Raw genomic sequence first — 17,464 nt, 5'->3', positions numbered from 1 at the left:
GCCCGCTAGGGCATAGGTAAGCTATCTCTCAAACACACTCAGTTGCACAGACGCATAGAGTAGAGACTGCTGTTTCACTGCGCTGTTCACAGCACTTGCTAAAACGTCAGCAAGAAGATCAGATATGGATGGATGGATGATCTTTTATTCCTATAATGGTTACTGTGACGAGCTTTTGAATTTTCAAAGCAATTTCCAAAGAAAGTTCTTACTATACCAAATGCCTGGTTTGGAATCTAGGAAGCAAGTGTCAGTTCCCTCCCCCCCCCTCCCCTTAAATTAATTAAATCAAGAAATCACCTATATGTATGTGAAATGTTTGTACCTCGAGTGTAATGAAATTAAACAGAACAAATGTGTTGAATTACGTGGATACTTATCTCTCCTTCATCCTTTGCCGAAAAGGGATTGTATGATTATGAATGGTTGTCTCATAAAGAACTTTTTTTTTGGGAAATTGCATCTTTCTGACCTTTGTGAACATAAAGTAAAACTCTTGTTGCTTTGCTTATGATTTTCGAGGCTTTGCTTTTAAGTAGCTTGTTTTTCAAAAGAAAGCGAGGTCTTTCAACATTGGGCCATATCTATGAATTCTTTCTACTAAAGCTCTATGGCCACAACTTTCCATGATTGATTGGTATTTGTTGGTGACTTGGTGTGTACTACTTGACTGTAAGTAATGAAGCGTCAACCCATAAAAAAATAAAAAAATAAAATCGTGACTTGGGATAGCTGGTAATGATCCAGTCACAGTCTCGCACAAATTTTCCCTAGTTTAGATGAAGGTCTTATTAATGGCTAAAAGTCAAAATCATGACCCCAAAAAACTCAAATCTTTTAAATCCTTGTTAGTGTTCTTTCTCATAATTGTTGAGAGTGTGGAAAGTATTAATTACTAATGCATAGAAATAACTTAGAGAACAAGGGATTATATAAAGCTAGAGAGCACTTGATTTTATTAAACTTCGTATTTCAGTGAGCTGAGAATTGTATTGGATACAAAGCTTCACAAATTCATTATTAGCATTAGATCACTCTGATATAAGAAGTATCTTACACTCTGATATAAGAAGTATCTTATCCCCTGCTCTTTTTATTTTATATGTTTAATTAATGAAACTACCCTTATAAGTATGCTTTTGTGGTTGCCGTTAATTTGGACTTCCACATTAGAAAATAAAATTAATTATTGGGGTTTTCTTGTTTATTTTGTTATTAACATTGCCAATGAAGCCTGAAGAATCATGATTGAAGATAGCTAATTTGACAAATCTTGACTTTGATGCCCTGGACATTTCCAGCAAAAACTACTTGCCATGGATCCTTAATGCAGAGATTCACCTTGATGTTATGGGTGCTGGCAACACAATCAAGTTTGCCAACAACACAACTACTCAAGAACACTAAATCAATAATCTTCCTTTGCCATTATCTCCATCGAATGCCAAAGTACATTTATCTTATATGCGGATAAATTTTATGTGGTTGAGATAGCTCATAAATAAACTTGTGAGCTTTATACTCAATACAATTCTTATATAGTTCACAGAATTACGAAGTTTAATAAAATAAAATGCTCTCTATCTTTATATCATCCCTTATGGTCTATATTATTTTAAATCTCATATAAATCCTAAAATAGTAAATTTATTTAAAGATTGTTTTCATAACTCTAAACTTTTATAATTTTCTTTTAAAAAAATTATTTAAAAATTAAGTATAAATTACAAACTGAGATGGGTGTAAAAAATTTGCTAAAAGAATAATTTATGTAAATATTTAATTGAATTTTCATTTGAAAGAAAAAATAAATTAATATGTACCAAGTTATTTAAATAATTTCAATTAAATAATCTCATTTTGTGTAAAATATACATGTGGATGATTTGTAGTTAATAAATAAATAAAATGAAAAAGTTAAATCCTACTGATAGACAATCACTTAAAACACACGGTACAAGATCTTTAAAAACTCATGAGATCTCATATCAAAAGAAGATGTTTATCTATTTTATAGGGAACTTTTAGAGGTGCAAAAGGCATACTCTTAAGAAAAACTTGGTAAAGTGGACGGTGGAGTTGTTGTTGGTATTATCTCGGCGGTGTCTTGCTACCGTGTATTATCTCCACGATGCAGCCCAATAATTGACTGGCTGCACAGGTTACTTCCGGCTTCTTACCCAAGGAAGTGGTGACAGTTATTAGGTAATGAAAACCGTGGGGATTAAAAATATAATACTTCAAAGACGGAGATAGTGCATGCCCGGCGGTGATAACTTGATCGGAGCATTTGGGAAATACGATTATTGGGCCTACAAATTTGGAAGGATCCAAAATGAGGTGAACTTTTGACACCCTCCAGATTTCCTAATAAAACCGCGCTTTTCAAAAACATCCCATTAAAACCTTTAAAAATAAAAATAATTCTGATAACACCCCTATAATGCTAAACACACTCACGTTAATTCATGCATACATACTTTTTCTTTTCTTTTCTTCCTGATAAACCCCATAACTCGTCAATAACAGTTTTTAATTATCTGCACTTCATAGCCTGTTGCTGTCCATATAAGCTAGTTCTCTTTCTCCCAATTTTCAACTTCACTTGATCAAATTGACTGTCCAATATAAAGAAAACACACCAAATGCAAGTTTATTGATCGAAGATAATGCGGAAGGAAAAGAAATTTGGAAAATAGACATGTTTATAAGAAGAGCATACAACACTTTTTAGATTTTATTAAATGAAATCCCAACTCAAATGCAAAAAATTAAACCCAATTAGTTAATAATACAGAAAAAAAATTTCTTTTTTTTTTCATGGAAGTGATTTGCAAACTTTATCTCTCATCAAAAAAAAAATTGAAAAATAAAAAATAAAATGAGGAGGAAAAAGAAGAAGAAGAACGGCCGGGCACAGTGAAAGAGGGGAACATCTACAAGTGTGTGTGATCAGTTTTTTTGACTTGGAAGTGGGGTTTTATAAGGAAATTTTGAGGGGTGTCAAAAGCTCAACTCTTTTAAAGGATTGAACAGCGGTTGCTGGGCCGAAATTACAACATAGATAAAATGTGAAAATGGGCCAAATTGAGGGGTGATATTTTAATTTTTTTTTAATGGAAATTGTAATAATAAACTATATATGCGTGTGTGAGAAAACGAGTATGGATGAATAACTGAAATAATAAAACATAATGATAACAATAATAATAATAATAATAATAACAGCGAATAACACGTCAAAAACATGTTGATATAATAATAATACACAATCCTCCGCTTTGGATTACTTTGCATCTTTGGTTCTTTAAAGTTTAATCCAGGTATAAAATATTAATTATATATCTTAAAAAATCACACACACAGACGGATTGTGGATGATTGGAACCATAAAATGCCATTAGACTTCCAAAATTCGGAAAAAAAAAATTAGAAAATGACAGATTGCTTAATTATATAAAAATAATAATTACGAATATATATTCTTATAGATATTCCAATTTCCAAGAATTCTCATTCATTTGTTGAGATTCCCTTTTTAATTATTCATGCGGTTGTCCACGAGCTTTTTGATTTTGGTCTTGAACCATTCCTTTTAAAATACCCTTATCACAATAAAGTATTCCAATTAGGAGAAGTTCTTTAGTATTCTTAGAGCATTAGTTCTTATTCACTATTTATCATCAATTTATTTCATCAACTTTCAATACTTATCTTTATGTTCAATTTTATTTTTTATAAGAATCGTTGAAAAGTATAAGGTCATTAATATTTCAATTAAACTATTTTTGTGTAATAATAATAATTTCAGACTATAATATTAACCAAAAAATAACATAAGGTGGCATCTTTTTTAACAGAACCAAAATTCAGCATCTTTTGATGTTTCAAAGCAAAATTTTTCTTTTTTCTTTAATTTATGAGCTACAAATATTTCACTTTTTTTTATAAAATTATTTTGATTAATAAATTAACCAGCAAATATTTGGAAATTTTGTTCATTGATTTATAAAATAACAAATGATGAACTAAGTTCAAGCATTTCTTTTTCTTGCATATTTAATTTCAGTTTTCACGAATCTCGAAGATGGTGCAATAAACAATTTCTTTTCTTTTCTTTTTGGTAATTTAAAAGGAAAAGATATATGAAAAATGATAATGAGGATAAATTGGGGTTTATATAAATTTTTTTAATGGGATTAATTAAGAGATGGGGTTGACACGATTATTATTATTATTATTTTTTTTTTGTGAAGGGTTGATTAGATAAATTAAGTGTTCACATTTAGGGATAGTAATGGTAAGGGGAGGGGACTGACATCCCTTTACCCATCTCTAATATTCTATTTATGTTCCCGTCCCATCCTTATCTTCATCAGAATTGCTTACGGGGATCTCTATCCCCTTCTTAAATAATAAAAGAGAATTTCCAACAATCCACGATCTCTGAAAAATATCTGATTCCAAAAAACTTTAGAATAATTGATATATTTTTAGTTTCTTAATTTAATTTAATTTATTAAAATAAAAATTAAATAAAAGTAAAGTTTGACAATATATTTTAGTAAAGTTTAGATGTTATAACTTTTGCTTTTGCTTCACTTTTTGTTTTATTAGATAAAAGCTTAAAACAAAAATTTGGGGCGAGGCCTTTTGAATAAGACCTAATCGAATAGTAATTCAAGACTACAAACAATTAACTAGGCCCGTAAGTTTTATAGTATATTTGTATAAGTATTTTAATATTTGTTATTTATACTGATATTTAATATTTAATAATTTGAATTTTATTATTTATTCATTAATATTTCTAAAAAATTATAATTATAAATCAAAATGAAAAAATGGGCCTCCTCAAATGGGAAAATTCCCCAAGGGGCTCCATCCCCATGGGGATTTCTACCATCATTATTTACATTATAATCATTAACCACACTCTATAAGAAGAGTGAAGCTATTTTCAAGCCTTCATTTTCAAACCCCATTTCAAATAAAATTTCATATAAGGACAAATAAGAATTAAATACACTTAAAGAATTTTTTTAGTAAATTATTATTATTCATAATCAACCCATTTTTTTCTTTTTTACTATTCGTCACTACCATCTAATCAAAATAAATAAATAAATAATTAGAATAATTTTCCTTCTCACCAAAATAAATTATCAAAATTTAAAACAATCTATTGTTCTCTTGTTTCTTACTGATTAAGAATTTTTATACGTAAGATTACTTTCAAATTATAATATAAAGTATGTGGAATTAAATTTAATGATTGACATTCAAAAATTCATAACACATAAAAATTTTTTATTTATATATAAGGTAACAACAAGATTTAAAAAAAACAGTAGAATACTATTTTAAGTTTTAACAAAAAAAAAAAAATAGAAGAGTCTATTTAATAAAAAAAAAAGAAAAAAAAAGAACAATTTTAAAATTAAAAATAAAAATAATTAAAAAAAAAGGAGTTTAATGAAGAGACTAGAGAGATGCCAATAGTCGACTCCGTAAAAAGACTCGTAAACGGGTAACTTCCACAGCAGTTGATTGGTCCCAGGCCGCGCCTGGACCAGCAGCATATCCGGCCGGCGAGATTTTGGATCCCATTAAATTGGTAATTTAAGCGGAAAGAAAAGGGTATTTTTGTCATTCTATTTTCCCCGAATTTTATTCCACTAAAAATGTTAGGGCCCATTTTATTCGGTCCGTGCAGAGTACGTCCTCCGAGGAGGTCGGACCCATTATCTTCTAACCATTCATCGTGGGGCCAATTTCTTTTGTCTACAAGGTAGGGATTCGCTGAAAAAATATATCCAACGGCCAGAATGAAAGATCACGTGCATCCGACGACACAAATGGAAAATCCCTTTCTTACCAATTATAATCTAGATACCCCATTAGAGAAAATTCAACAGTCTCAGATTTAACAATTTTAAATGGCACGTACAAGATTTTTCAATAAAAGCATAGTTTTATTATTAAGGAGGCACTAAGTAACGTAACTTACGGTCTTCTCATAATAACAGTATCACCGGTGGGATCGGGTACTGTTGCTGTGAGAGGTGCCAGCCTTATTATTAATATAATATAATTCAACCGATATATTTATAATTAAAATTTAACTAAAACTCCTTTAGATAATTATATTTTATTATTTTTAAAAGTTTTTATAAGATAAAACAGTCTTTTAATTTATTTGGGGGTAAAATTATTTAATAGTGTTAATGTAAAAGTGGCTAGTTGAAACAAATGTGAAAAAAAAAATGGTGCAAAATATATGTTAAAATTTTATAGTGGTTAGATGAACGTAAGGCAAAATAAAAGTGGTGCAATGATAATTTCCCTTCAATAAAAACATAGTTTTTTTATTAATATAATATAATTCAACCGATATATTTATAATTTAAATTCAACTAAACTCCTTTAGATCAATATTATTACAGAATTTAACTCTAGCAATTTTGGAAGGATATAACAATTTTACTTATACACTAGCTGGAGAAAAACCAACTCCTACCCAATTATATGTATAATTGGAAGGAGAATCAGTGATCTAATATCGATCCAGAGTTTCCAAAATAAATATGAGAACTTGAATAGTACCAATTTTATTTACTAAATTAATTAGAGTAGTATTGCTATCGTACGTTTGTCATTTGAGATTATGTCTAAGATGGCCACCAGTGAAAATATTTTCAAATAATTAAAAAAAATTCTTATTATAAACATTTCAAATCGATAATAGCCTATTTAGAAAATATTCTCAACTGAGATATCTTAACAATAAAAGAAGTACCCATTTCAAATAAGAAAAAGAAAATAAAAATATCTTAGTTATCATACTCAATGTTGAAAATGTAGTTGTTAAATCATTTTTTTTGTTTATTTATAATGGGAAAAATGATTTATTTAGTCGATTATTATTTTTTCAATAACTCTAATTATTTTGAAGAAGCCCAAGGGGACTAGGGGAGGGGATGTTCTAGAGTGTGAAGTACAAATAGAAACCACAAAAAATTGAATTAGGGATTTGATTTTCAAGTACAGAAAAATTGATGGGTTTGTTTGTACTGTACTTGTGTGGGAGCACATGTGTCCTCAAACGTCCGTAGATGCCACATGGGGGACGAGATACCTTTGATGTCTACATGGACATAGTTGAATTCGTGCTATTGGCTGTTAAAGACACCTCATTGTCGGCTATGCTTATGATTCTAAACCCTACCACCACCCACGTGTCCTCCTTCGCTCCGCTCACCGTCCACGTGTCTTGCTGCTTCAAAACTCTTCATTTTTTTATATAACGATTACTCCCTTGCCACTATTGCCCCAAGCCCCCAACTTCAACCTGTTCCGTTGCAGCAAGAACTACAACGACCGTCATATTATTTTATTCCACTTTAATCCAGCCGGGCGTCTAAAACGGCACGGAGCGTAAAATAAACCCTTTATATAAACCCAGTTTATTACGCTTTCTCTCTCTCTCTCTCTCTCTCGCTCTCACGCACTCTCTATCTTCTCTGTTTATGGGTTGGTATATGTTTTAATTTGTATTTGGGTTTTATTTATCGAATATGACCAACCAAGGTCTCTTTGATATTCTTTTGTTGCCCTCTTCAAGCAAAGGTATAACAGCAGACTCTTGACCTTTTTCTTTGTAAAGGTCTTCCTTCTATTCCAGGCAAGAAAATTAAAGAAAACTCCTATCTACGGTTTCTCTCTTCTTTTGTTTTTGTTTTTGTTTTTTGATTATTATTATTTTCAATAAAGGGAATAAAAATAATTAAGAATGGGCAGCGGAGAGAAGAATCTAAGGCACTTTCATTTGCACTTGCCTCATCTTCATCATCATGGGAAGAAACAAGTGATAAGAGATGTTCCAAAGGGGTGTTTGGCGATTAAGGTGGGCCAGGGAGAGGAGCAGCAGCGAGTTGTGGTGCCAGTGATATATTTCAATCATCCATTGTTCATGCAACTGCTGAAGGAGGCCGAAGAGGAGTATGGATTTGATCAGAAGGGCACAATCACAATTCCTTGCCATGTTGAGGAGTTTAGGTACGTTCAAGGCATGATTGATAGGGAAAACTCCCTTCATCACCATCATCATGTTGGCTGTTTTAGGGTTTGATTATTATTATTTTTTTCCCTGATTGTGGTCTGTGGTGGGTGGTTGATTTGCCAAAAAATTAAGGACGCCTAACTCCATTTGTATGAAGATATGGATGGATTTTGTTGGCACTATACATCGCTTGATCTTTGTAAAAAATCTTGGAGTCCTTTTAATATTTGTTACCTAGGTAGGTTTTTTTTTTTTTTTTTTCCCCCGTTTTCTTGCTTGACCGAGACGGTACCTGGGTAGTGGGTAGATGATGATGATGATCAAATTAAATTAAGAGGATATGATGACGAAAACGCTGCTTGCAATTGTACTGATGATGATGATTTTGTTGGGAACCGTAATGAACAAGGTTGAAGTAAGTAAATGCTTTTCTTATCTTATCTTTTTTTTTTTTTCTTTTCCTTTTCTTTGCTTAAACAATGAAGCATGATAATGAAAAATTTGTTAATTTTGATGGTTTTGGCATCATACGGTAGCATCAACAGTAACAACACTGAGAGAGAGAGAGAGAGAGAGAGTGCGGAAAGGGAACAGACAAATCAGCCAACCGACGGTAGGGCCAATTCAATACCAAAGCTTTTGCTTTAAGCCCTACAGTTCGCGTGCACAAGTCAATGATCATTTTAAATTGAATCACAGTCTCAATCTCTAGAATTATCAATCGGATCATAACTTTTGTTTTGCTTAATTACTTTTTTGATCTTCCCTAATCATTCATATCAACGCCAATTTGATTCACTCAAGAAGAAAACGGTTAACGTTTATTTTCTACCGAAGAGTATTTGAAGAATAAGTAATTAATTAACTATAAAAGTAGCATCATTAGTTGTTGTTATTCGTTATTGTTTTTATTTGGGGACCTGAAGAACAAAGGTGCTCAACCTTTTTTTTTTTTTTTAATTTTCAAAGTAGCATTGTTGTTATTCATGGTATAGAATAAATTGCAAAATACGAGGGACCAAAGAAATAAACTAAAAAACTAACAAATATAAAAAGGACCACTTACTCTCTGAACAGAGAATTCATTGAAATGGGTGAATGATGGAGATGAAGGAGAAGCAAGCGAGCTGGGGATCGGGGATTGTGAAGTGAAAGCATATGTATTGTAGATAATAAATATGTTGTTGTGTTGTTTTTTTTTTTTTTATTACATGAGACTATTGCTCAGATTACAACTCATATTACATGAGAATATAATTGATATTTACAAATCAGACTATTACTGGGACCAACTTATATCAATGCTAATAGAGCTCTGCCCAGATTTTAACCCTCACAAATATTCGAGGAATATCCATTCCTCACTCACAAATATTCGAGGAATATCCATTCCTCACTCATGGGTAAAGAAGATGGCTGCCTTCACTCAATTTTTAATTAAAAAAAGAAATACCCCCATAATATCTATTCCTCACTCATGGGTAAAGAAGATGACTGCCTTCACTCAATTTTTAATTAAAAAAGAAAATACCTCCATAATGCTTTTGCTGCTGTTTGGAATTGGAGCGCATTGAATTGAGTTAGGTGATGAAAAAAGAGAGAAGCGAGGCAGCAACATAGTCAAGGCGGAGTCAGTAATGGTGGGTACTGTACAGTGTCCACATACGATCGTTTGGTCAATTTTTCCGTTGGTACCAAGGTTTGTGAGTTGCGTAGGGGACCTAGCAATATCTGCCCTTAAAACAAGCACCGAGTAGAATTGTCGAAAAAAAAAGTAGAATTGAGTTTATAAAACCTCTTTCAGAGTGTATTTATTTATTAACAAAAGTATCTCTGGCACTGTTTATGTAATGTCGAAATTAAGCAGCAGTGCGAGTGTGGGCCTGGTGGTTGCTGGCGATGTTTCACTGGTAGTGATATGCACACTACATACATACCGATCAAGGAGCTCGTATTTTTCGGTTGATTAATATTTGGTGAGGATAGATAGTGACATTTTTGTATTCTTCGTTTTCCAATATGTAGAAATGGAAGGCTGATTGATGTGTGTGATAATGACAGTGGAGCAAATAAATATCATTGTGGAAGTATTCGATCTGGCATTTAATATTTATTTGAATTTTATTTCAATCATATGGTGGAACCGCTCTATCGTAGAGCACTAATGATAACCATCATATTATAACAATAAATATAAATTTAATATTTATTTTTACGGTCATTATCAGTGCTCTATCGTAGAGTAATTCTAACCTAACCAAACTCTTATTGTAATTATAGGAGAGAAAATTTTGTATTAATTATTATTAGAGTAGTGATATGCTTACCTAGTTAGGACATTTGAATTTTATTTCAATCATATGCTAATAATTAATTAATACTAAAATTAATTAATAGCATACACATGATAATAAATAATTATCCCGATTGAGTAATCATAATAGTACTGTTATTCCTTAAAAACGGTTGATTCAATTTTTCTTAACATAAACTACTAAATTTCATTGCACTCCATTCAATATATATATATATATATATATATATATATATATGACATGACATGACAATAATAAAGTCCATAACAAACTTTTAATTCATAATCAACTAAAAAAGATGTTGGATAAACCATTTAAACACTCATCGATGAAAAATGGGCCTACATTAGTGTAGTACATAAGAGTTATATTAAAATTGGATTGTAAATAAATCAAAAGGTTTGTTATGGACTGGTTTTGCTACTAATCTACATTGGTGAAGAAAACTCAGCATAGATATTTTATATGAACGGGAGCACCACTTTTTCAGGTGGTGCGTCTATCTCGCAAAAGATGTTTCGTTTTCATGCCAGAATATGTCACGTATTTACTCTTAGATTTCTTAGCGTTTGGCCACAGTGGCTTTGACGTAGTGGCAGCAGATGCCCCAGCAATTACATTAAGGACGGCTGTTCGAGCACCTCCCATATAGAGGACTGAAACAGTTCATTTCAATTAATTTCTCCTCCTAAAATGGACAGGAGCCGATATCTCCTTAGAGAGAATGTTCTTGGTACTTGGTAGACCTCTGAGCTGTGCTGTATAATTATGCCAATTCAAATTCTCAGAAGACCTCTTGCGTGAAACCATTATCGCACTTAGTAATTGTGGGCCACTCTGATTAAGCAAGCATCCTTTGAATGCCGAGAAACAAAAGGGGCATATGTGCATTTAACTTTATACGTGCCTACTTGTGTTGCCTAATCAGTCTCGTCCCATATTTTGGCATACAAAGACGTAGGTTTCAATCATTCTCGATGGATATATAATTCCATGAGAAATCCACTGCTTTAACTTTTGGAGCTCTCTAATATTATCGCATTCTAAACCCAAAGAACGCTATAATTAAGAAAGTTTGCTGATGGGCCGTTTAAAGGGAACATTTTACCTTTCTTCTCGTCCTCTGTCAGTGCTTCCTTGCCATACCGCTTTGTTTGCAAATATGATAGAATAAATGTTCCCATTAAATTTATGTTTAAAGTCTTGTATAGATGATATTGTCAAAAGAAAAGGGGTCTTGTATTGATTGTACTTGTACATTTTTTAATGTAATAAACCTACGGCAAGTTCCCAAGATTGCGCATTTGATACACGTCTAATTCATCAAAGGACGTGAGTGCAGCTGAAGTGTTAAATAAACTATCAAAAACGGATTAAACAAAACATTTCATCAAGTATTTTTAGATACGGATTGCGATTGGACAATAACTCAATATAAATTCAATTTAGAAAATGTCGGTTTAATTACACAAAGACCAAATCAGTACTTTGTTAAGTTTGAGTTCTCTAAACTTCAGTATGTGAATTATGTCAGATGCACGTGCAGTGTATAATATTAATACAGTATATAGCCTCTACATCCTCATGTTTAATATGGACGTATGACCAGAAATAGTTTTTATTTATTTATTTTTTTGGGGGTTAAAAAAGTGTGCGAGAACTGAGAAGCGTGTCACGTTAAATCATATTTTAGCTAGCTAGTTAAATGCCTAAATAAAACATCATACAAAAATCCTTAAATGAAAAATAACAAGAAGAAAGAAATGTTGGTATTTGATGTCATATATGTTTCTGTGTCATCTTCGTAGGTAACTACAATTTATGTTATGTACGTACTACTCTGTTAGAATTGTAGAGTAGTATTGTGTTCTTATCATTTTCATTCTCCTCTCTTTTTCCATAAATAATGAAGTATATATATGTGCCTTACAGGAAAAATGAAGAAGAAGAAGAAGACGAAGCCTGTAATTTGTTTCATCAACATTTGTCAGTTGACTAGCTAGTGGTGCACCACAGTAGTCATCACCAGTGACAAAACTAACCGACTGCGTTTTAATCTTTTTGAGAATTGTATGCAACGAACTCTTCAAGTTAACAAATATTCCTCGTTAATTGCTTTAGCAAGTGCAACCACCGATTTCTTCAGGGGGCCAAAAAAAAAAATTTCGATGAAGCGCATCCTACTTTGTTCCCTCTAAATAGGTTTTAAAATATTAGGACTTAGGAGGGAACGTACCAACCGTTTAAGTTTTCATCAGAGAGACTATGAATCATAGGAGTAGAGGCATCGTTGAATCCATAATTATCAAGGGATTTTTTTTTTAATTATTGTTTTATTGTGGAAACATCAAACATCTGCCCTGCTTGCCCTTAATTGCCTCCGTCCCCAGTTTAATAATTAATACTACTAGAAAACCGTAATTATGTAGATGATCCATTTGAAAGACCAAAAAAAAAAACCAGAAAATAACCTATAATATCTCGTTGGATACTAATTGCCAGTATTATTTGAGTAAGCAAGCCTAGAAAAGCCAGAAAATAACCATTAATATCTCATTGGCTACTAATTGCCTATGTTATTTGAGGGAGCAAGTCTAATAAAATCTTTAAAAATTAATGTACAAATAAATTAACACAATCTTTCACACAAACTCTTCTTAATTTTTAAGGTATAACTATTCAGCACATTCCAATTAATCTTACATCATTTAAGTATGTAAAAGTAAGATTTTTTTTTTAATTACACAATAAATTAACACCATAACATGTGAAAACATTTATGTAATCGTTTTTTTCTTTTAATTAAAACAATAAAATATAATAATTTTAACTGTTACAAACGAATAATTGATTTTTATTTTTAAAAAATAAAGAAACAAATTGGTTCACGATGTAACATAAAATTAAAATGAATCGTTCTTGCACTCGGGTAGAGGAATTGGATATCTCTTACTGTCCACGCAATAAGAGTAAGTCACGTACTTGCTCCGAAATTCCTTCATCTTGTTCCTTTCCTCTGTGGTTAAACTGTCATCACAGTCTGAGTTTGAGCACGCTTGGAGGACAAAATTGGAATACTGAGAAACAAAAGGGGCATATGTGTAATCAACTTTGTATTTGCCTCCACCCGTTGCCCAATCAGACCCGTTCCATATTGTGGCGTACAAAGACATAGGCTTAGATGGATAGTCCCCTGCCATGGCTTCAACTTTTTGTGTCACTCGAATGGGTACATAATCCACATAAAACACCGTCGTTTTTTCGGTCCAAAGAATACTATAATTATGGAAATTTTCCGATGGGTCAAAGGGAAGACTATACCTCTCTTCACGGCCTCTCCCAATGCTTCCATTGCCATAGAGATTTGTTTGCAGCACCCAACTACCATTGTTAGCATGTCCCAAGAACTCGAAATCAAGTTCGTCGTGAGAATCCTTGTAAACGTCACCGTTTGAGGTGTAAAACGTGACAACAACTCCTGCTGTGTAATTAGCCGCAGGTAGTTTAACGGAAGTACTGAAGAATGCGTATTGATAGGTGCTTCTGGATTTGAAGCCACAGCCGGTGTGTTCATCGAGTGAGATTCGGACTGACTTGCCTTCTTTGAGGACGATCAAGTTTTGATCTCCATAAAGCCTCGAAAACGCTTCATCGAAGTATGAGGTTGTGAATTTTTTTGAAAGAGAATAAGCGGGAATGAACAGTACTACTGATGTCATGAAAAACAGACACAAAATCAACTCTTTAAAAGAAGCAGCCATTAATGTTGTTTTCCAATTCTTTATGTGGGTAAAAATTAAGGCAATGAGAAAAAGATGAACATTGATAATTCATATAGATTAATTAGATGTATGTGTAATGCGGTACTTAAAAATAACAGCGGCCGTGGGTGCTCTCGATCCGGATTGACACAACACGTATAAGGATATTACAGAAGATATGCATGCATATATGGAAGATCATAATGAGCTGTAAATTATAAGTCATGCAAATATATTAGGAATCTGCGATATCAAAGTATTATTAGCCAATAAGTGAAGGGATGATTAGCTATTAAAAAAACGAAGCTAGTATTTGGCAACAAAACAACTTCAAGCTTTATTATAGCTGTGATTGTGAATTAATTATACACTGCCCATGAGGCCATGAATTGAATTAAACTCTAGTATTTGAGTTTTGGCCGCTCCCAAGTTCCAATATTATATGTAAACTAAATTCGTTTCTACGGAATATATAAATCTTGAACTTTCTGAGTTCTATTGGCTATAAGCCCATCATCATTATATACGGGGGTTCTTTTTTTTTTTTAAGGTGAATCTCGACTTGCATGTGTATGTAAATATATAGTTTAACAAGCATGATGTCAGGGTGGGCAGTGGGCTCTAACAATAATAATTTTTTGCGTTTATAGCTAGGAAAAAGAGTGGTTTATTATTAAAGCGCATTAGTTGTAGAATTTATCCAAGTCAAGACACTATCATGTTGCAAATCATAAGTGATGCATGTGGTATAATTAATTTGTATTCCAATTTTTTTTTTTTGGTAAGGCTGTGACGCCCTTCGCTTTACTTTTCTCTATTTTATTAATGCTTTAGATTTTTTCTCTTTAGCTTTAAAATAAGTTTTTTTCGGACGCATCGACTGGTGTTAAGAATCTCCTTTTGGGCAATTACCAGTTTTACAACTGCAACTCAATCTGTGACCGAAAAGATACGTCAGCGAATGGGAGCCAAAAAACTGGGAATACAAACAACAAGGCAATTAATCCAGCCTGCATGCTGCCATGCCATTGTAATCGCAAGGCAATCCAGCTGCAATTGCGTTATTCAGCCTGCGTATTAATGCCTCAGTCACAGAAAAGCATTCAGTGACACAGAGGGTATGTGTAATTTGCTATTTTTAGATTCCTCTATCTTGAAAAGATACGACTACAATATTAAGATAAGAATTCAATCACTATCGAAAATGATTTAATAAATAAACATTTAAACATTCCAGTTATTTTCAGACCCTGATTGTGACTTGTGACATGAACGGCAACTAAACATAAACTTCAATGAATTCAACATTGGATTACTCAATGACCAATTCCAACAGGCGAAGTTCTGAATTTTCTTACCAATAGATAAGCACAGTCCAGATATATACAAGTGCTGCGTTCATCCAGGCTCCACCATATCCCATTTATCATTTTGAAGATCTGAGTGGTCATTAGACGGACTTAGGGTTATATATTTCGGCATAGCAAGTCAACGGTGCAGTTGCAAGGGTCGACTTGTTTAATCCATTTGGCAACACTGACTTGCATCAATAATGGCAGCAGTTGCCGTCTGGCTCTCGGCCCACTTTTTACTTATAATATCTTTTTTTTTTTGTCACTCAAGTTGGATTAAAATCCTCTCTCTTATGATATGAAATTTTAAGAATTTAGGTCACTTATTAATTATTGATAATTTGGTGCGGAGATTTAACTATTATTATTATTATTATACTTTTATCTATTAATTACCTACATGAATTTTTGTATTTTTGTTAAAAATAAATTCAGATCAGAAATAGACTTCTTTGTAAGATTCATGATATTAATCAATATAAAATGTAATTTAAATGTAGGAAAATCACTTGAATAAAATTGGTTAGACTATGCTCTCACGATCATTAATGAGATGGTCATGAATTTAGGGATGGCAACTGGATCGCTCCATAATGGATATCCATAATATCCATCCAATTGGATCGGATAATTTCCATCCAAAATTTTTTAGATCTTGAAATAGATATTTTAAAATTATATCCAGATGGATATGGATAATTATTTTTACCCAATGGATATCCATTTAACCCAACACAAGTTTAAAAGGTTTTAATTTTATAAAATTAAAAATGAAAAATATAATAAACAAACAATTGTAAAAATATTAAAAATAAATAAATACAAAATTGTCCTCAACTAAAATATTTATTGTCAAATATACCCCCACAATAAAATTATAGAAAAATATTTTAAGTTTTGAAAATTTAGAAAAATTCACCGTTTACATTGTTCCACCGCCACCGGAACCACCGCTATTCCGTCGCCGGCAGTAAAACTTCATCCAATGTTGACACCGCTGACATAAATATATTGGAAACTACATGATCTATACAAATATGGAACTGATCAACAACAATCACGAACAACGATGGTGCACGCGCCGCAAACGTGGACAGCCATGTGGTGGCCGCGGATCTTTGCGATGCGCGTGCGCCTCCATCATTTGGTAGTTTCTAAATCAAACACCACCTTTAGATAGATCGTTGAATTTCCGATCTGTTAGTGTGTGATGTGTCGACTAATAGTGATTTTATGGCGGCGGCGGCGGGAGAGACGGCGGTGCCGGCGACGGACTAAATTGTAATTTTTTTTCAAATTTTCTAAAATAATTTTAATTAACTTTTTAAATTAATGATTTTAGGAAATAGAAAATAAAAAAGATTTTTTAATGTAATAAATCATTGATTAATTTTTACTTTATTATTATGTTATATTATTTTTTAAATTTTAGAAATACAAATTTAATATCTATGGACATCCATGGATATCTATATTTATGTGGATAAAATCCATATCCATATCAAATATTTAATATCGGATATAGATATGGACAAATCCATCATGGATAATCATGGATTTACACATGGGTGGACAATATCCATATCCAACTCGATATTTGCCATCCCTGTCTCATGATGATATCGACTTTTAATAATGCGTGGGAAGCACGGCAGCAAAACAATTTAAATAAGCACATTATGATAATTTAGATTAATAATATTCCCTAACATGGATAAATGTAAGCAAATATTAGAGACTATAAAACACACACACTCGCGCGCGCTCTCTCTCTCTCTCTTTATATATAGTTCTATAAGTGAAAACTTAGAACAACTTAATTATTTGGATTCACGTTTCATGTCATTAGTCATTACTCCCCATTTATGGAAACATTCATCATTTCATTATGCCTGGTTAGGCAGGCCGCAGTTCTTGGATGATATTGTAAAGCTAACAAATGGGATGTTTTTGATCCAGAAAGAAGAGACCGCT

The 17,464-nt window shown here is 32.4% G+C and overlaps 2 protein-coding genes across 3 annotated transcripts; one reads left to right on the top strand and one right to left on the bottom strand.

The window, feature by feature from the left end:
• Nucleotides 1–7,320: 7,320 nt before the first annotated feature.
• LOC102614790 (auxin-responsive protein SAUR32) lies at nucleotides 7,321–8,502 on the top strand. Of its 2 annotated transcripts, none has more exons than XM_006491280.4 (2): nucleotides 7,321–7,629; nucleotides 7,774–8,502. In XM_006491280.4, exon 2 carries the CDS (start codon nucleotides 7,793–7,795, stop codon nucleotides 8,129–8,131), a length of 339 nt encoding a protein of 112 aa, XP_006491343.1. In that variant the 5' UTR covers nucleotides 7,321–7,629; nucleotides 7,774–7,792; the 3' UTR covers nucleotides 8,132–8,502. The 2 variants fall into 2 exon arrangements, with proteins under 2 accessions (XP_006491343.1, XP_006491342.1); XM_006491279.4 differs by having other exon boundaries at nucleotides 7,321–7,684.
• A 4,778-nt stretch (nucleotides 8,503–13,280) lies between these two features.
• Nucleotides 13,281–14,138, bottom strand: LOC102630204 (probable xyloglucan endotransglucosylase/hydrolase protein 28). Its single transcript, XM_006491421.1, has one exon. It carries the CDS (start codon nucleotides 14,136–14,138, stop codon nucleotides 13,281–13,283), a length of 858 nt encoding a protein of 285 aa, XP_006491484.1.
• Between the last annotated feature and the right edge of the window lie 3,326 nt (nucleotides 14,139–17,464).

This window comes from Citrus sinensis, chromosome 3 (assembly GCF_022201045.2).
Source record: "Citrus sinensis cultivar Valencia sweet orange chromosome 3, DVS_A1.0, whole genome shotgun sequence".
Lineage (NCBI taxonomy): Eukaryota > Viridiplantae > Streptophyta > Magnoliopsida > Sapindales > Rutaceae > Citrus > Citrus sinensis.
This window is presented reverse-complemented; position numbering and strand designations above follow the sequence as displayed.

What these genes read in the sequence shown, in the direction of transcription:
- LOC102630204 (XM_006491421.1), bottom strand. Translation starts at nt 14,138, where the DNA reads ATGGCTGCTTCTTTTAAAGAGTTGATTTTGTGTCTGTTTTTCATGACA.
- LOC102614790 (XM_006491280.4), top strand. Translation starts at nt 7,793, where the DNA reads ATGGGCAGCGGAGAGAAGAATCTAAGGCACTTTCATTTGCACTTGCCT.